At 40.0% G+C, this 21356-nt stretch overlaps 1 protein-coding gene across 14 annotated transcripts in view; it reads right to left on the bottom strand.

Moving 5' to 3' along the window:
• Nucleotides 1-21356, bottom strand: part of TENM1 (teneurin transmembrane protein 1) — a 395160-nt gene that overhangs the window by 195083 nt on the left and 178721 nt on the right. For 13 of the 14 annotated variants that reach the window (XM_081180104.1, XM_081180105.1, XM_081180115.1 and 10 more), the window contains exon 4: nt 8692-8932. In XM_081180104.1, the coding sequence (XP_081036230.1) occupies nt 8692-8932 (241 nt within the window). Of the gene's footprint in view, nt 1-3115; nt 3229-8691; nt 8933-21356 lie in introns of those variants that run through there. The other variant, XM_081180109.1, reaches the window with a different exon arrangement.

The raw sequence follows: 21356 nt of genomic DNA, 5'->3' as shown, positions 1-21356 counted from the left end.
GGGTCTTCTGCATTCAAAGCAGAGGCTCTACCACTGAGCTAAAGCCCTTCCCACAGATATCTGCCAACAAAATCTCATGCAAGTGATTTCTAACAGCAGCCTAAAACATAGAACTGATCTGGTCCCATTGGTTCTCATGAATGTGCCTTTCTGACTAAACGGAAATTCTGAAATCTACGCATATAGCGACAAGCCTGTGGTTTAATAGCACAGCGAAATGGTGCTTCAATTTTTATTCCGTTTAAGCCTGATAACAGCCCTGTTTACTTGGAAGGTAGTAGCTTTGCTTCTAGACATGCCTTTGTGCTGGATTACACATCTAAAATCACCCAATGCATCTAAAAAATGTTAGGACACTTTTTATAACCTCCCACCCAAAAAAGAAAGGAAAAGTGGATTATGAATGCATAAGAAACACACAAACGGACTCTTACATAGTATTGGCTAGCAGCATTAAAACAATGACAGTGTGCTGCAATGAGCAACGATGCAGTGTGGTGTAGCGGTTAGAGTGTCAGACTATGTTCTTAGAGACAAGGGTTCAAATACCCACTCTTCCATAAAGCTCAGTGTGTATACACACAACGAGCCAAACCCGGAAGTGACCTGGAAAAATTATAAGGACATCACTGAAACATCACTAAAAGGTGGAACGGGGGCAGAATGGGGGTGGAGTGGAGCAGGGTGTTTGCAGGTTTTTTCAGTGGGTTTCAGTTATACGTGATTTCACCAATGTACATGGTGCCTCGGCTCATAACCCCCATGTAAATGGGGCCTGCCTGTATATGTGAGAAATAACTGAAGAAATAAATTTATGTGAAGTGACTGACAAATACATATAACTTTTACTTCATCCTGTTTTGTAGTCAAGACATTTGAATCTTTTTTCATATATAAAAAACCCCACCACCATTTGGCAGTGAAAAACCAGTAGAGGGGCTGTCAAAATGCGTTTCTATTCCTCAATGTGCCTTTTCAAAATGTGATGTGCCACAAGTGAGGTTAGAATTATTATTTAATTAGACAGAAAATGGCATGTATAAGAGGCATGCCAGAAAAACAGATATCAAGCCAAAAGGATTTGAAAAATGAAACAGCATTTCATTATTATTTTTGGGGTTGTTGTTTCACTGTAATAAAGAAGATAAAAAAGAACATTGGAGAAACGACTCATTAACCAAGTGTCACGTTGGTCTGATAAGTGTCTTTGAATCTTCCGGTTCAGGAAATCTTTTCAAGTCTTCTGACTTATGCAGTTGTGTAGGTTGCCACATTTTCTACAAAGAGTAAGATGTACCCCCCACTCCACTCCACAGGTGGGGAGCCTGTAGCCCTCCAAATTCCATTGGACCCCAGCTTCCATCAGTCAGCATAGCCACTGGCCCAGGACTTAGAGTCCAACAGTATCAGGAAGACTGCAAGTTCCCTATCACCAACCGGGATACATATAATCCTTCAACAAGCTAAACACGCTTCAGGTGTTTTGAATTACAGCTTTCAGAAGCCCCATCAAGCATAGACAAATGTCAGGAATGATGGTAGTTGTAGTCCACACCACCTGGAGGCACCAGGTTCACTCATATGAACTTGAATGATCTTGAGTGCTTTTCGCATTATCAAAGACAATCCTGGGCACCAAGACAGACTACAAAACTCAAAAGTTGCATTGATTAAGTTTTATTGTATGTTGGATTTGAATGCTGCTATTCTGCTCTGCTGTTTTCCTAAGTGTGATTGTACATAATTTTATATAATTATATTGATTCATGTTGGACGTCACCCTAATAGCTTTGCTGAAGGGCAGTCTATTGAAATAAGAAAACCTTTTTTTAAAAAATCAACAGTCCAAAAAGGTACTGCTCAAGACACAGAACAATAAAAGGAGCTGCACACCCACAAAAAGTGATCTGTTGGGGAGCAGACCACAACACTATAATGCTGCGTCCCTATGATTAAGCATGGAAGCAATATCACACACACAAAATCAACACACAAATGGAAGCCACATAGACAGAAAATCTATTTGCCTCCCCCAAAATTCTATAAATACTGGAAGATTGCCAAACAAATCCAAGACACTTAAATCACATGATTCCACTCACACAGAAACAATGAGACGGTGTCTACATTGTGGTGGTGGCTGAATACATACAAGATTACACCTTTGTACTTCATATTAATTAAATGCTCCCCGTCCCCTGTTCTGTAGTCACAGTCATTAATGCCAGTTAGCATCCCCACTTCACCAATAAAGCCTGAGGAAAATCCATAGTTTAACTGCTCTAATTATAGGTACAGCAGGTTAATTAAGAAAGAAGGAAGTATACTCTGTGCATGTGAAAAAAATAATCAGAATCCCCCATTGGTAAGGATAGCAGCACCCTGGCAAAAATATGAGAAATCCACTCTACAGCAATTTGGAGCACGACTGTCCGTGTGGCTGTCTCGGTTTTGTGGAACATCATCCATATTGAGATACAGCAGCCACCCACAATTCATACTTTCAGAAACAAATGAAGCCATTTTGTTCTGAAAAGTGTTACTAACTGGATGGTTTTTTAAAGGTTTCAGCCTTGGATGTTTATTTGTAAAAAATACATTGAGTTGTTGGTGTTGTAGTTGTTGTTCGTATTATTTTACAACCAATTTTAGTTCATTTTATTGCATGATTCCTAATCACATGAAGACGTGTGTGAAAGGCATTCCAATAACAAGAACAGCAGACGAAGGAATAACAAGGACTATAGCTGACAGATGTGATCCAGAATCCCCTTGGCCTACTATGCCAGATGGATCTCCATAAAGACATGGGGCTTCTTATAATTCTCAATGGAGAAAGCCTTGTTATGTGTTAGAATTTAGAGGAGCCTGTGGGAGGCAGGGGGAACCCAACCTAGCTAGGATGGGCCCAGCTTATCTAGCTATTATCTCGGGGGTCTCAGTATTCAGTCTTTTACTTATGATAGTTCCTTACTATTTAAGTTTTTTTAGTTGTGTTAGCTTAACAGAAAACAATGGAAGTATTCCACTCCATGTGGAGAAAACTTCCTTCTCCGACTTTGCCTGTGGCAGCTCATCTGAAATGGCGTGGAAACAAAGTGATACAGCTGGCTACCTGAAACTAATAGTGTTGAACTGTTAGCCAACATCTAGCCAGTAGCTTGAGGCACTCCTCCCCAGGGCCATAGTCATGAAGAGTTTTAAGTATGGAGGAGGGACCTCAGGCCCAAACTCCCTCTGTGAGTCTCCTAGTCTCTCCATCTTGCTCTTAGGCCTCTTCCTAGGCCGCAACTGATTTCCTGGCCATGCTTCTCACAGGCCTTGCTCTGAATCACATGCCTATCTGGAATGTGCCCTTGAAATGGAATGTACCTCTTGCTTGTGTAAAGGTGTACAGAAATGTCTGCCTTTTGTGTAGCCTGGAATGTAGCCTACTACGTTAAGTTTAGAGTGGCATTAATTTTTTCTACCATATTCTCTTGCCTCTGGCCCTGCCCACCATTAGAATGTCCTCCTGGAAGATTCCTCATGAGGCAATGTAGCTCAAAAGGTTTCCACACCCTTGGTTCAAAGTCTCCTTTTTTTAAAAGCAGAACATTACTTTCTATGAACCTGGATGACTCCCAGGTTGAGCTGAGCTGGGTGGGAATCTGATCCAACAGATACAGTGGTACCTCGGGTTACAAACGCTTCAGGTTACAGATGCTTCAGTTACAGACTCCACTAACCCAGAAATATTACCTTGGGTTAAGAACTTTGCTTCAGGATGAGAACAGAAATCGTGTGCTGGCGGCGTGGCAGCAGCGGGAGGTCCCATTAGCTAAAGTGGTGTCTCAGGTTAAGAACAGTTTCAGGTTAAGAATGGACCTCAAGAACGAATTAAGTTCGTAACCCGAGGTACCACTGTAATTGGTTGAATAGTTCCTGTTCATTAAGTCTTGCTCATTTAGAGAACAATTATATGTATATCTACTCAGAAAAAAAGCCCATTCCGTTCAAAGGGCTTACTCCCTGCTAAGTGCATTTAAGACTGCAGCCTTAATCGTTACACAAATACAATGTAGGAGACAATAAACTTGTAGACTTGAAAATTGCTGCCAAGCATCTGTTGTGAGACAGGTGAGGCAGCAAATATATCTTTGAGAGAAAGAAATGTTTATTTTGAGAGGCAGCAATATTAGAAGGCTTGCATTGGAGACCTCTGTCTGTTAGTAATAAAAAAATAAACAAAATTGTCACTGGGGTGTGGACAAAGTAGAATATTTCCCTTCCCCAAATCCCAGCGCAAACAAAAATGAAAGCCTTCCCTGCACAAAGCACATGTCAGGTAGAAGAGTGCACTCTTTCTCCTGGGATACTAGTTTTCTGTGTGGATGGATATTTTTAGATGGAAGAACATTTAAATTGTTGAAGTCCAAGAAAAGGACTGCTGCTTGACAGTGCTGTAAATCTGACCTTGGGATGGGTTGTAGCCTGATTAGGATGGCAAGATGAAAAAGGGACAGGGCTCCTGTACCTTTAATAGCAAGCTATACCTGATGAAACTCCAGTTCTATAAAACCCTTAAAGGTGTAGAAGCCATGTTCCCTTTTCATCTGACCACCATAGGCCTGACCTGCTGTCTGTTTACTCAGAGGCAACTCCTACTGATTTGTGCCCCATCCCACTCCATTCATTTGTCTACTCAAACTTTTTGGTTTAATTTTGTAGTCAGAAGTAACCCTTGCCATCTTCACTAGGAATTGTGCCCTTGTAAAAAAGTTTAGGACTGCAACCTTACATTGCAGCCTTTGTTGCATAAAAGGAAGAATTTCATCAGGTGTTGTTTCCCATGCTACATCAGTAATTAAGTAATTAAGGCTGCAATCCTAACCTCATTTACCTAGGAATTAAATTCGACTGACTTCTGAATTGACACGGTTAGGATTCTGCTGTAATGCACCTATGGCTTATTCCCAAGTAAATTCACATAGGATTATAGCCTCAAATATTTTAACAAACTATTTGGGTGTAGGTTAATTGAACAGGAACTGATTTACAGTGATATGGATTTGTGGTGAAAATTAATTAAAACATTTTTATTTGAGGTGATTTGGAAATGGAATTAATTGGCTTGCCTTTTTGAAATTTACATGTTAGTAATTATTTCTAAATTTGAATATATACTTATAAATTAGCATGTGGCATTTTTAATGAAAATTGTGTTCTCGTTTATCTTCTTTTTCAGCGGTGCATGTCCCCTATTTCCGGGGATTCATAAGTGGCAACGCTGTTTCTTAAATCAACTTTTCTACTCCTGCGACTTTCTGGATCATGACTTGAAAGTACATTATTCTATAACATGTTATATAACCTGCTTTCGCCTCTCAGTCCTGGCTGAGCTGCAGAAATACTCTGTATTCAATAAACAAAGCAAAACAAAGATAACCAGTGTGTATTTAAGCGACTTAAACAAACGTGAAATGAACAGAGAACAGGAAAGCATGCTCTGTTGAGTCGTTGAAGTTTTAAGGATCCTATAAAAACAATAAGCACATAGAGCTATGGCTGTCAAAGATAATGACAGTACATGACCCTGTAAATCATCAGTCCTGAACAATTAGAGCAAAGTGTCCATAAAAGCTGAGAATCATAATTATTTTTAGTGAGAGAAAAGGGAACAAGCCATGGGTTGGCAACATGTGTGAGTGCTTTATCATGATGGAGAGGGAGACATAATAAATTCATCTAAGGTGAAAATAAGAAATTGCCTCTAAAAGGGGCCTCTTAACCTTTTTAATGTTATCCTAGCTCTGCTATCCTTTCCCACAAATTGCTGCCTCTCTTTCACCACTCTGAAAGCACTAGTTTTTAATAATAGGGTGCTGTTAGATTGTGCATGTAAACTAGGAATTTACCCTACTTTAAACTAGAGGTTACAATCCTAGACCCATTTTGGCTGGAAGAGTGGTATGATACTGCTTTAAATGTATAGCGCAGATGGGGCCTGAGCGAAATTATGTGTAACTAAAAAAGCTTTGTAATTTTCCTTTGTCCCCCCACACCATTATTCAGTTATTTTTCTGCATCTATTCTTAGATGGGTCACACAAATAAAACAGGATAGCCACTTTTACTCCGGCTGTTCCTGACTTAAAACCTCCCTGTACAGAGTCAGATGCAGACTTTGGCTTCTCTGCTTGTCTTGGCCAGCAAAGGACTCTAAAAACTCTCTGGCAACTACAGTTCTCCTCTGCCCTTGAGCGCCTTCTTGCTCAGCAGTTCACCCCTAGTTCTGCTAAGTTCTTACAGTGGTGATTCACTGTTGGTTCCTTCTCAATCTAGAAGAATATCACAGGACAAGCCCCAACTCTTTCTTCAGGGCCTACAGGTTCCTTCCCCTTCCTTCAGGTAAATGGTGAGAGTAGCACTCATCCAAGAAAGGAACACGAGCAAACCCCAAACTATTTCTATCTGGGAACAACTTTGTTGAGGCCTTACTTACTTACTTACTTATTTTAGCATTTCTGCACTGCTGCAGAAGTAGTCTGAAAGGTTAGCAAAACCAAATTGCCAATACAACCTAACAACACAGAACATAATCAATACAATATTTACTGCATTTGCCTTAATATACATAAAGGCAGAATACCGTCTTTTGAATTCAACCTTTTGAAATTGGGTGCACCTCCAACATAATGAATTCAAAAGAAGATATTCTGCCTTTATGTGGTAATTTGAGTGCATGTTGTCCCTGACATTGCCTGCAAGTGAGTAATAAAAATATACTCGTGCTAAGGCATCAAATCCCTCCACCCATTTTTCAAGCTGCACACTACCAGCTTTCCAACTACTTCCCCACCCTTCAAAGCCACAAAAACAAAAAATGTATTGGGCATGGTGGGAAATTAAGAAAGTGGCTAGACTCACTTTGCCTGTGGCCACTGCAGCCAAGTAAGGCCACTAACAGGGGAAATGACACATCAGAGGACACTTTGCCCAGCTCCCCCCCCAACCCCCACAATCCTGCAGCTGGTCCTGCTTAGATTGTAAGCACTTCAGAATAGGAACATGACCTTGGTCCAACCACTGTCCCTCAGCCTAACCTACCTAAGAGAGCTTTTTCCTGGACAAAATACAAAGGGGGAGAACTATGCATGAGCTCCTTGCAAGATACATCTGTACATATCATGTACAGATAGGGCTATTGATAATGATGACTGGGACAACGGTTTGATTTTCTTGTTAGAATCCTCAGAACTGAAGCATGAGGTAGAAATATAGGAATTAGGAATAAATATAACCATTTGTAGGAAGAATTGTCCAGTCCTGAAAGCTGTTACAAACCGCTGTGGTTTTAAGAATTAGAATGAGATTTTGAAGGATATAAGCACTCAACATGTGCATTCTGAATTATCTCTGGTTATTATAGGGGGAGATGAATTAATGCCTCTAAATCTACTTTGAGATTACAAATGTTCCAAATAAAATAAAATAAAAGAATCGGCTTAAACCTATTAGATAGATTTCAGTATTATTATACAAGAAAGATTTAGCACAGTGATACATCTGCCATCAAAATGCGTCTGGTTTGATTGTAAAAGAATTTTGTTCCCTTTCATGTAACTTTGAGAAAAGCGGGGTGGGGGGGGGTGGGAGCAATGCACTGGTGTTTCCTCTTCTGCCATCAGATCATTTGCTGAAAATAAACTGAGAAATAAGGCAGTTTTCTCTACAGTGGTGAAGAAGAAATGCCATATATAAAGTAGCCCCAGGCTACAGTGCTGTTTAAGCAGAGTCTGCACTGCCGTTCTTTGGAATAATACGATAGGTCATTTAGGGTAACTGTTATGGACAAATAACTGGTATCCACCAATATACCACTTTCCTCTGTAGTGTTCATAGTTCATTGGCTGGCCCAGGACCAGTTACCCCACAGGATTGTGGTGGTGAAGACAAACAGGTGGGGGCAGAGACAGAGATACAACTCTGTATGCTGCCTTAATCTCCTGGAAGAAAAGGTGTTACGGGAAAGAATGATTTTCCAGTGCATGAATTTCCCTTCCCTCTTCTCTTTGTCGTTGCCAGAAGATAAGATTAAACACTCCTCTCTGTGTTTTTAAGCATCCCTGTGACATCTTAACTCAAGTAACTGTGGTTGGTTTAAACTATGGTTCGATAACAAGCTAGGATCTAAAACCATGGTTTGATCCTGGATTTTTCTCAGTAACAACCTAACTCAGTTCCCAGAGTTTGGGCATCATAGGAAACTATGGTTTGTCAAAAAGTGACACTGGAAGCTTTGAAGCTTTTCCTCTGGCATGCAAAAAAGCAGGAGGGGATGCAAGAGCCTAAGGCTTATGTGGGTTCATTCATGATGCATTTCCCATTAAACCCAAATTGGTTGACTAGATGACAAAAAATTACACGTCAGTATATAAGAAAACCTACATTTAATACCTGACCCCCAATTATAAAGCTACTTTTTCTTTGCTTTATTTATTTAGTACATTTGCATCCTGTTCCACTACTTTTATTCAATAATGTTTGATTCATTTTTAGCATTTGTAACAAATATTTGATATTCTTTCCTGCAAACTGCTTAGAGTTCTTTTCTGATTAAATGGCATATAAATCCTGTTAAATGAATAAATAGTTTCACATACACTTTATTTTTAGGTCATAGATATGTGCATTGTAGGTTTGTACCTACCTGGTTTCTAGTGGTATATTACTATTCAGGACCCAACTGTTATGGAGATGCACTGCGTCCTGCGTACTGGTTGGAGGGGGAGGAGCAGCTGGGCTAGGTTGGCTGCGGGTCGTCATTGATCTTCCCTGGAAAGAGTCAGCTGTTGAAAGCGGCTTCCTGCTGCAGGTACATGTGTGGGGTGGTGGTGGAGGTGGCGGCAGTGGTCTGAACGTGAACTGGTTTCGTGGGCTTCCTGGCATTTCTAAATGTGGAGAGACATCAAGGGGAGGGGGGAGAGAGAGAAACAAGAGAGCCGGTTATTATTTTGAGCAACAACAGAAGAATAAAGAGTTTCCATGCCTAATAGGATTACAGCATTTGTCATAGAGAATGTTGTGATCAATCTGTCTTGGAAATGTAATTTTAACTTATGAGTTCACAAAATGCTTGCATACAAAATGGAGAACATCCACTGATTTGAATCTGTATGAAATGCAGTCAATATAAAAGTTAGTGAAGTGACTTATGCAATTTCTCCTAGGCTTTCTATTTGGTTTTTTTTTTGGGGGGGTGTTTTTTAATAAAGACAAAAGAGTCATAGGCTGAGAGTGTGTTACAGCTCAGATGCCACGTGATTTCATCAACTGCATTTCGGAACATAGCGATGAAATGAACTGTAATGTTTTAGAAATAAACGTCTTTCATGCAAAATCGAAACAGGAGAAACCATCCAATTCATCTATCACATTCATATAATATAAACCATGGGTAGGCAAACTAAAGCCCAAGGGCCAGATCCAGCCCAATCGCCTTCTAAATCCGGCCTGCGGACGGTCCGGGAATCAATGTGTTTTTTCATGAGTAGAATGTGTCCTTTTATTTAAACTGCATCTCTGGGTTATTTGTGGGGCAAAGAAATTCGTTCATTCCCCCCCCCCCAAAAAAAAATATAGTCTGGCCCCGCACAAGGTCTGAGGGACAGGGGACCAGCCCCCTGCTTAAAAAGTTTACTGACCCCTGAATTATAAACTCTTTCAGTAACTAGTAGTCTGTTCCATGGAATAAGGTCATAAACAGTTCTGAAATTGTGTTAGTCCAACTGTGGTGTCTAGCAAACATGCCTGCAAAAGAATCAATGGCTAAGAGAAAGGGACTGAGAAGGATATTCGTTGAAAAGGAAGTGAGTAAAGGTAAGAGTTTCTTGTGCTAAACTACTGTGAATGGATTTCTGTTAAATAAGCCGTGAATATTAATACATATATTTGGCCATGGGGTCACGAAGAGTCGGACACGACTAAAGGACTAAACAACAACAACAACAACAACAAAATATTAGCAAAGCTCAGTAATTAGTTTAACTTGAAGCATCCACAGTTACCTCAAAATAAGAAGTGTTGTTTTTATTTTTTTATCACTATTCACTTCATTTCTATACCGCTTTATATTTTTAAGAAAAAAAATCTCAAAATGGTTTACAACCTACATTAAAACATCAAAGCAAGCAAGAACAAAGCATTACAGAAGAAAGTCAATATTAAAATATACATTCAAGGCAACTAACAGAAAATTTAAATCTTATCTCAAATATTTCAAAACAAAACATTACAAAGGAGGTCAACTACAAAATCTATACAACATTTCAAAAGAAGACATTACTAAAGGAAGTAAAATATAAAATGCACATTTAAAACGGCATAATTAGCAAGAGACTAAAATATTCACAAGCGCAGAACATATCAGCTGCTGTTGCTGCCAATCCTGCCAATGGTGGTTCATGGCGGGCAGCAGCTATGGAAGCTCAGGCTCAGTGACCTGGGTCTGCCATAAGGGACACCCAATATGGATCTCTGGCCTCTTCAACAACCTCAGCTTCTGTAGCTGGAGTCAATCATTGCCCCCACTCCCAGGCCAGGTGGGGAAAGGTCTGTGAAGTCTTCAAAGACTCACAGCCAAGAAAATAAAAAAAAAAAATTAAGATACAAGTCTGAAAATCAAGGTGGGAGTTCACAAACTGATCTGTCTAAGAAGACTCCTAGAATGCTTCATGGGTTCCCCACTTGCCACCAAGTGTGGCTTTCCTCAGTTTATCAGCTCTTTTCCATTTATATTTTGTGAGACCAAAATTTAAATCAATGGGGCAAGACAAGAATAGTTAGTGCATAGCCCCAGGAAGTTGCTCAGAAGGAATGTGGTCCTCTGGTTGGGAAAGAGATGCTGCTCCTTAAATCTCTACATTTGCTTCTTGAATCAAGCACAAATTCTTTGCACTTACCCTCAAAGTCTTCTATGGCCACTTCTCCCTTATGTCTCTGTTGATACATCCTGATACACCACTACCTGTGATCTGTGCTTCTCCTTTTCCAACATCCAAAGCTCTTCTGATCCCTGAAATTACTCCACCTTCTCTCGCCTGCTGGTCAGCTTGCTTGGAACTCCCTCCCAGAAGACTTAAGTGGTTCCACCACTTTATTTTCTCTAAATTCCCCCCTAAACAGAAATACCCTTTCAGTGAAGTTTTTGGCACAATACCTATGCCTCACTAAAACCGAGACCCCATCTGCACTATACATTTAAAGCAGCACCATACCACTTTAATAATACTGGGAACTGTTATGGTGCTGAGAGTTGTTGAGATACCTGTATGCCCCACAGAGAGCAACATTTCCCAGAGTATCCTGGGAAGAGAGGTTAATTCTTAAACTAATCTGAGAACTGTAGCTCTCTGAGGGGAGTGACTAATTGTCATTGCAAGAATCACAGCCAAAATGTCATTGATGACTTATAAGGCAAATATCAATACCATCAAATCCAATTATTTATTATCATTGATGTGCAACATAAATAGATGCAGCATGCTTTAATTCTGTTTTATTGTCATGTATGGAGATGGTGTCAATCCAAAATATGCAAGCAAGATCCATCCAACTTTCATGACCAATCTATGGCAGGATTAAAGCAATACATTATTGCCATATGACAATTAGGAAGTAACTCTTTTTCTTCCCAATTTGATGTTCAGTTTTATTTTCGTCCATCTCAATTACATATCAAAAGCATTAGGTGGAGAAATAGGGAATGGGTACAGCTCAGAAGAAAACTCTTTTGCTAAATTAAAACCACTCATCCGTCTAATTTGGATATAGGGGTTATGATATATTGGAGAGAAGGGTCATATTTTAGCTGTACAACACAGTAGGGTGAATCCCTGGCTCCTCCAGATAGGGTTAGGAAACACGGCTATTTGAGACCCTGCTACACTATTGACATTTCAGCTACACTCCTGAGTCTGTGGTTTTAAACTCTGGTTATGTTTTGCTCCCTTACTCACCAGATTGCTAATTCAACTCTGATTAGAGGACCCAATTAACACTGGCGCATTGACTAGAAATTGACTAAGAAAACATGAAGGTTGATTGGACGCCCAAATTAAGAACATACAAAATCTTGAATACCAACAAACATTTTCTGCATGGGAAAAGGGCCATTATATTCACTCTCCTATCACTCCCAAGCTCATCTATGTGAATCGTCCAGAATGTGAAGTAAGAAATTTTACAGATGTCATTAAATATATATAGTTCTCTATAGTTAAAAAAAAGACAAAAAGAAGAGGCTCTAATTAAAACATGTCTTAAAGATAAAAAGCCCTCAAAAGAATCAAAGTGGATATACTGTGTGCATCTCTGTAAGTGCATTCACCACATTCAAATTTTCAAATAAAATAAAATAGCTAGATTTATCTCCAGTGATTATACTGGATGCAGGCACGCATTACAATATACTATGGTTTACTGTGACAAAAATAAGGATAGACCCTCCCATTCCCGTTCTTCCTCTGGTTTGAATGTGAGAAAATTAACCACATTTTAAAGCTACAGCTGACCCCTAAAAATGGTTAATCTTAACTATGTTTGGTTGACACCAAAGATGGAAGTAAAAGCTTCCAAATTCTTCCTTGAAGGATGTGATTGTGGGAGTAAAGAAGGAATACATGAATCTTACAAATGTACTTGGAGGAAACTAGGCTTGTTGCCATCTCAATAATCTATGGCTTAGTGCAATGTCCAAATACAGGCATGATTTAGAACAGAGATGGGAGACTTGCGGCCCTCCAGATATTGTTGGACTCCCAATGCCCATTAGCCTCAGACAGCACAGCCAAGAGTCAGAGATGATGGGAGTTGTAGCCCAATATCATCTGGAGCGCTAGAGGTTCCCCGTCCCTTAAGCACATTACTTTCTCTCAACTATAATTAACAAGAGTCCTTTTCCCACACATATATTCCTAACCATGTCAGGGAAAATAAAAATAGTAGTCTCAAGGTTAAATGCTGTTTTTGTTGGTTTTTACTGGCAAATGGACTCAGATTAATTCCATCTCAGATAAACTGGGAGGTGAGATATCTCAACATCTCACCCTAAATTAATTAGTATGGGCTTTCAAAACATAAGCAGATATTTGATGGGAGGGAAAGTAATATAAAAATGAAGTTTTCAATGCTACAGAAAGTTTTGTCTTTTCAATTATCTATTAAAGATGGGTTTTTTTGTTTTTTTTAAAGACAACTACACAAGTGTGAAATGCAATTTGATTCTTGTTGTAAAAGCCTAATAAAATACTGTGGCATTCCCTAGCCACTGCTAATTGCAATTACGTAACATTTTCAAACGCTGTCCACGAACTGATTCCTGCTTTGCCTTAACTGCTTTGAGTTTGCACAACCGAATTCTGGACTTGACCTTTGTTGACATTGCTTGACTGGATTACACTGAATTTGAGGCTGCCTGTGTTGACCTGCCCTGAATAGCCTAGGCCTAACTATGCCTACTTCTCTTGTTAGCCTTAGATGTTTGCTGAACATAACGAAGCCCAATGTTATGGCAATCTCCATACCCTCCAATATTTTCCAGGGATAGTATTACAATACCCCTGTTTTCAACACCTCAGATCACTGCTTGGGCCCCCACCAACGCCGTGCAAAAATTGTGAGTCTGGAGGAGCTTCTTTCTAGAGCAGTTGGAGAAAGAAGCTCAATCAAGAACCACGTGTTTGAAAATACTACGCACTGCATCTAATTCAATATCATACAAAATTGTCGCAGTTACAAATACATAAAGGAATTTCCCAGGGAAACATTCTTTTGTCATATAAAGCCAGCCAAGAAAATATTTCTAACGAGTGCACATCTATTAAAAAGAATTCTCAAGGTGCTGTAATTATTATTCATTTCTAGAATTGTTTCACCATGAAGCTTTACGATTCTATGGGGATTTAATGTTTATGTATTGCGATGGTTGCGTTGACTATTAAAAAGCAATTTGGCTGACATTTTAGGTCTTTTGTTGCCAGTTTTAATTGGATTGTTCATCAAGCGTCAACTCCCCCGTTAACTGCAAAAACTACAGGCCAACATCAGTTTATAGTAATGTCTGTTTAATGATTTTATCTTGTCGGAATGCCAACTTCAAAGGAATATATTTATGCTTTGTTTCATATGAAGATCTATAATTAGATAATTGAAGACCAAATGCAACCATAGAGTCAGATGGGACCAAAGAGGTCCTTAGGTCCAACTCCCCACCCACAACTTAGTGCAGGTTCTACAATGCAAGATGCATCTGCAGCATCTGTTACGGCACTCCAGCTTCACCCTGGGCCATGCACCAGGTTGGGAAAGGAGATATGGCCAAAACAAATTTACCCATTTGCCTGCCCACCCTTCCTGTTAGATCTCTTACTGCCACCAGGTAAAAGTGTTTGCTTTTCTACCAACCAGCCTTTCACCAACCAGTCTAGATTAAAGGTTTACAACAAAAAAATAGTTGTTTTCAGGGTAAGGGTTTAAGCATGAGAATAGCTGCATGCACAGAGAGGCAATCCTCTGAATGGAGCAAAATTACAGTAAAATAAAAGTAAGTTAAACACAAAGCTCTCCCTCTCTAGGCACAACCCCAAAAGGTAATGATCCCACATCAGACTTGCCATATCTTACACCCTCTAACTCAGTACATGAGATCACACCTTCATCTGCTCATCTTCTGGTTCCCTAAAATACCCTCTGGTGTGTGCAAGTCCACAAATGCAAGGAAGGTAGATGGTCTTATTTTTCTGTTCTTCAGTAACAGACATTGCCTGCCTGCAACCTGAACTTTTCTCAATGGATTTTACTTGCTGCTAATTTGATGTATGGACCTCTAATGTTTAACAAGTTAACCCCATGATCCCCAAATAAACCTATGAGCAAGATTTACTGATAACAGTCCATGTCCCTCACAGCATCCCGGGCAGATAGCTACTACTACTTAAATACATCCAGTGAGGCAGCCTCTTCCACTGTCAAACCACCACTGAACTTACTTCTTACTTTTAATAGAATCTGCTTCCCTGGAATTTCTGCCCATTGGTTCTAGCCTTGCTCTTTAGAACAGCAGAGAACAAGGTTGCTTCATTTTCTGCATGGGAGCCATCCAGCTATTTGAAGACCGTTCCCATCAGGGCCCATGAGGAGCAGCCACCTCAGGCAGTGGGAGCAGGAGGTGGTGCTCTGTGGGCATCCCAACACCTCTGGCACTGGGGGAGAAGTGGCACTGATTTCCAGTGCGCCTCTTCAGCTTTCTAGGTAAGGGCAGTACAGTGCAAATTCTCATTTCACCTCAGGTGGGACACTCCATGCCTGATTCCCATGCCTTTCCCTAACCTTTTATCCACACCCAGATCATCCAAATATTCCCCACAGGACTTGGCTTGCAGACTTCTCACCGTAGTGATGCCTCTTCTTGTCTTGTATTTGTCAGACTTCCAAAGCCATATATTCAGAGCTGCCTCAAGTTAATAATTATGTGTGGTGATAACTGCAACAGTGATGTTGCTTTTTAAATTTAGAAGCTGAAGCAGTACCTCTTAGGAGGTGTGGTACATTATTATAAAGATGGTGATACTTCTATCAATCAAGACCAGGCAGAAAGAACAAGAAGAGCTGTCTGGAAACCAAAGAACACTCTTTCCATGGAGACCTATCAAAATCCTTACTTCTTTCAGATTATGCTATAAAGATGACATTCAGATTGAAGTTTAGCAAGATGGGTTACTGTAAAATATTATCAGGCTTTTAGTATGTTTTACTTTCTTTTAATCTATCTTTTTTCTGTATTTCTTTTTAAAAAGGTAATCCTTTAAATCTGTATTCTACTTTTTAAAAAATCTATTTTTAATAATCCAAAGTATGCACATAACTTTGCCTTGCCATTAACTTTATCCAACATCCAATATGCATATTTAAATTTGTATAACCTTTGTATGCTAATCTGGACTAGCACCTAAAGCAGAGCTAACCTTCACAGTCAAACACACAGTCTTATGGCACACGCAACAACCTGTTTATTGAGCAGTAATCCTGATTTGGTTGCACAAAGCTTTTGTGGATGTTACGACAACACAGTCTTTATTGACCATCCAACCTGATTTGCTTGTGTGGTGTTTATACATCTTCCTATTAAATATTCATTTACCCCACTTTTCAAAGTATTTCCCTGTTACTTTCCTAACTGCAAAAAGTCAGGTGGTTTTTTAAAGTGGTTTTGTTGTGCTAGACTAATGGAGTGCTTTAATAAAATTTAATTGTGCAAACCTAAAGTTCTGGTAAAATGCTGACAACCGAGAGGTGCCCTTAGATGTTGGAGAAGTGCCACAGCAGTGCAAATGAGGTCAGGATGCATCCATTTCTTTCCCTTAAGTGGAGAGCCAGAGTTCCAACTGTCCCTTGTCACATATCTTGGCTTTTAGTCTCTTTAAAGATCCATTGAGCCTGTTATACTTTATGAATTATTTTTATGTGACATGCTGTTTCAGAATATAACGTGAAAGTGTCTTGAAAGAACTAAGTAATTGAAAATTGATAAAACTTCTAAGATGAAAGCTTTCCCTGTGTTATTCATCAGGAAATCAATTTTAATGACTTTCATCTCTCTCTATAAACCACATCTCCAAGATGTCCCGTTCTTCACCTGATGCTACAGTCTAGTCACTTAGGAAATATCAACTGGGTAAGTATTTTGTTTTGTTCTATAGACGATTTCTACTTAATAGATCACTATCACAGTGCAGCATAAATACAAACAGACATTGTCTTCACTAGTGATTTTTCTCCCGTTAGCAAAAAGACAAACAACTTGTTTTTACAGCACAGTACATACTTCTTTTTTAAAGCTTCAATTATATAATCTTTTCATATGAATTATAAATCTACAAAGCTGCTATACATGGAATACGCTTGGAAGGGAATACATGCAAACAGATTTTTTTTGTTCCATCAGTAAGAGGGTTGGGACAAAGAGTAACTAGCTTCCATATTGCTCCGTTGGTTAGAGCATGCTGCCGATAACACCAACGTAGCAGGTTAAATCCCCTTATGGGATGGTTACATATTCTTGCATTGCAGGAGGTTGGACTAAATGACCTTCAGGGTCCCTTCCAGCTTTATGATTCTGGAAACCCAGCCAGATGGGCAGGGTATAAATAATAAATTATTATTGTTGTTGTTGGTGGTGGTGTATTATTATTATTATTATTATTATTATTATTATTATTATTATTATTATTATTATTATTATTATTATTATCTGAATCCACAAGCCAACTAGTCCCTCTACCAACAAACTGGCTCAGTGGTGGAGGGTGGGGTGACAGAGGGAAGGGCATCAAGGCCCTGTGGCCAGGTTTCCTGTTTCAAGCCCACCAGGACGTTACAGGAACAGGATCAGTTTTTCTGGGTGCAGAATCATGTATTATTATTTTTTAAAAAAATAATGTTTCATTATTTTATTTATTACCTTTGTACCCCATATTTTTCTCCAAGGAGCTCAAGTTGGTATAGCTGGTTTTACCATTCAAGGCTGGCATAAGACATTTTGGCACCTAAAGCAGATCTCAAAATGGCATTCCCCTCCCTGCCAGGGAACAAGGGCTGAGGAAAGATATACATCAGGAACAAGGGTGGGTGGGTGGAAAGATTGACATCAGAATCTGCTGCCCCAGGGGATCCTTCCACCTGAGGCAGTTGCCTCATCTTGCCTCGTGGGTGGGCTGGCCCCAGGTAGGTTAGGCTGAGAGGCAGTGACTAGCCCATGGATTTATGATTGAGTAGGAATTTGAACCCTGGTCTCCTAGGTCCTAACCTGATATTCTAGTAATTACAGCATACAGTGGTACCTCAGGTTAAGTACTTAATTCGTTCCGGAGGTCCGTTCTTAACCTGAAACTGTTCTTAACCTTAAGCACCACTTTAGCAAATGGGGCCTCCTGCTGCCGCCGCGCCGCCGGAGCACGATTTCTGTTCTCATCCTGAAGCAAAGTTCTTAACCCGAGGTACTATTTCTGGGTTAGAGGAGTCTGTAACCTGAAGCGTATGTAACCTGAAGCGTATGTAACCCGAGGTACCACTGTACTGGCTCTCAGGAGATTTCTTAATTTCTTTGGCTGCCAGGTCTCCATTGCATGATGCAGTACAAGCAGAGGGTCTCTTGTCATTGCACTATGAGGATAGCATCAGAGCATTGTTCTGTATCTGTAGCACAGGATTATGTGATTTACTGTCTCTACTCACGTCAAGTGGATAGTCCTCTTATACTGGGGAGTTGGGGGTGGGAAAGAGAGAAAGCCATTTCTCCTATAAATATACAGAAGCTAAGCATCACATTGTACTGCCTTACCAATATATAGGCATTTCTAAGGTACCGCATTGGTCCTGTTTTTAGTCCTTTTTATTTCATCTAGCATTTGCATTAGAAAAGATGCTAAATTATGACCACTAAGAAATTATAGCAACTATTGTAAGGGGAAGTCATGCAATACTGTTTGATTGGCAACAGAATTTGGGAAATAATAATAATAATACATTACCCCGCTCTCCCCAGCTGGAGCCGGGCTGAGGGTGGCTAACATCATAAAATGAACACAGTATACAAAGAACAGAAGAACATAAAAACATGCAATACACACACACACACACGTCAGTTTTGCTCTGAGATCCTTCTGTACTGTATGCTTTTTATTTTTTGCCAATTGACTGTAATAAATTGAATGACTGATAATAAATCTGATAGTCTTTTAAATAAACAAATAATATTAAGAACAGATCCAAGAAACAGCAGATAAGCTGCTGTAGCAGATTACCACAGCTACCCATTTAGAAACTACCTGTGTATTGTTCATTTGAAGATCAACCTGGTTTTGGTTAGGTTTAATGATAATGATCACATGCCTACAGATGTCTATTTTAACCAGGTATTATTATTATTTTGCTAAGTTGCACCTTAAATGAACAAGTTAAGATGGCCTTTGCAAATACTTTTTCAGCTGCAGAAATATTCACCCTCCCACTCCCCTGGTACAACATTCAGAAGCTGATTGAGACTACAAATAAAGTTTTATGGGACATGAATCACACAGGGTTTGAATATCCTACATGGTGGTGTAGCTATATTTCTTATGGAAGGCTACAGTACTTAATCATATTTTTTCCTCTGGAAATTTACTGTTTGGGGTATATAAGTATGTTTTATCCCTCAGAGGAAATAACTTTATCTGGAAATATTTCAGTCTAAAATAATAAAAGTGGAAAATCCACAATTTAAACCACAATATACGTAGTAAAGTTTTGGGGTTTTTTTCTCCTTAAACATTCAGGGAAAGGCTTTTTCAAGACCAAGTAAGAAAACTGAACAAATTTATATTTCAGAAAATGGGGTCAAAGTCTTAGGCAGCCCTAATGTAGGGCTGATAGAAGCGCAAGCACACAGCCAAAGGCATTTCAAAATGGTTTGTTGCAGATGCTCACACAATGGAACAGGGATGCCATCTGTAAGTCAGAAAAAGCATGGCTCACTGGTAGGGCACATGCCTTGCATGCAGAAGGTCCCAGGTTTGATCCCAGCATCTTCAAGTAGAGGTGGGAGAGACCCCTGTCTGACATCTTGAGAGATGCCGCCACTCAGGGTTACCAATACTGAGCTAAATGGACCAATGCTATAAGGCAACTTTTTATGTGGCCTGGAGGAAATCCTGGAGCCAGACAAAAAGGCCCAAAGGACTCCATTTGGCCCCTTATAAGATTAGCAATACACGTAATTATAATGTATTGTTTTATGTAGAACCTTATACCCATATCTGACAAATGGTTGAGGAAGTACAGCAAAAACAAGATTTCAATACTGAAATGAGATAATAAGTGTCCCAGAGCCAAGCAAAAGACCTTGTAAGAGTCTTGGAACAATGGACATTTTTGTGATCCAAGAATATTATTTGTTACCATGGCATGAAACATTTTGGCAGGCATCAAACATGAAATGTCATAAGCTGTCAATTTTCAAATACTAAATACCATTGAATATTATCTATCAGATGCTGTCAGAAACTAAACACTATTAAATGTCAGCTATCAGACACAGTTAGAAAGCCCTGCATGACAAATATCAAATACCATTGGTCATATGTGGACTGAGAAGATTCTTTTTTGGGGGGGAGGCAAATATTTGGACATACAGAAAATAGCTGAATAATTGTGGGCTGAAATTTGCAGAGGTGAATTGTAGATCTGGTGAAATTTAGCAAACTCTAAATCAGAAGTGGGGACCTCTGGCTCACAGGCCAATATTGGACTGTGACATCATTTTCTCCAAACCATACCCAGCTGATGCCACTGGGTGATGTTCAATGAGGGGCAAGGTGTGGGGTTCAATTCTGCTAGTGGCTGCTTCACCAGAACATTCCCTACAGAAAACATGCTTGCGAAGCAGACCCAAGCAGAGAGCAAGATGGAGCCTTCAGCTGGTGAGCAGAGAATTCAGTATTGCTGGGCAAAGGCGCCGGGTTCTGCCCAACCTTGGGGATGCCCAGTGCACATTTGTGATGTCACGCAGCAGGACAGGACTACAAGGCCCATTGAGGTTGCGGGAACACCTTTTACACCACAGCCATAGGTAGGCCTGGTGAGGCCCGCCACAGCGAGGTCCAATGGGGTCCATCCCCTCAAGATTGCAGGGACTCAGCCCCATCCCAATATATTGAGTGGAGGAGCTAAGGTGTCTTCAGTCCCATAGTTGGTGCCTATGCTGCAGGGTGTTGCTTTGCTAGCACATTTCCTGTGGCGAACAAGCAGCCTCTCCTCACACCCCCATAGGTAAAATTTGAAGAATTATACTTGCAACAGAAGTGATGCTTACCCTACACTCCTATTACCTGGTACTAAGTGCATTTAAACCCAATGGACCTTACTTCCAGCTGGACATGTCTAGATTTCACTGCCAGCAAAACTTTGGTAGGTTAGCAGCCTTGGATTGAGCAGTCCAGAAGCCTCCAGCTCCCATAAGCCCTATTCAACACAGCCAATAGTCAGGGATGATGGGAATTGCAGTCCAAAACATCTAGAGAGCACTTGGTCAAGGGAAGGCTTGGCTAGAGTATAAAGCATTAGAGCCTTTATGCTGGAAGGGCAAATTGGACATTGCCCTTGTAGTATGGTCTCGTTCTGTCTCAGCCTTGAAGTTCTCCCTCATAAAGCTAGAATAGTTATAGCTTTCTGATCACTCAAGAGGAAGCATTTAAGATGGAGGAAATGTTCTAACATCCAAACTAAGCTAAATCATGACTAATAACCACCCATGAATATTATTCTCTTATTCTATGCTGT

This window comes from Podarcis bocagei, assembly GCF_964188305.1.
Source record: "Podarcis bocagei genome assembly, chromosome: Z".
In the NCBI taxonomy this organism is placed as follows: Eukaryota; Metazoa; Chordata; class Lepidosauria; order Squamata; family Lacertidae; genus Podarcis; species Podarcis bocagei.
This window is presented reverse-complemented; position numbering and strand designations above follow the sequence as displayed.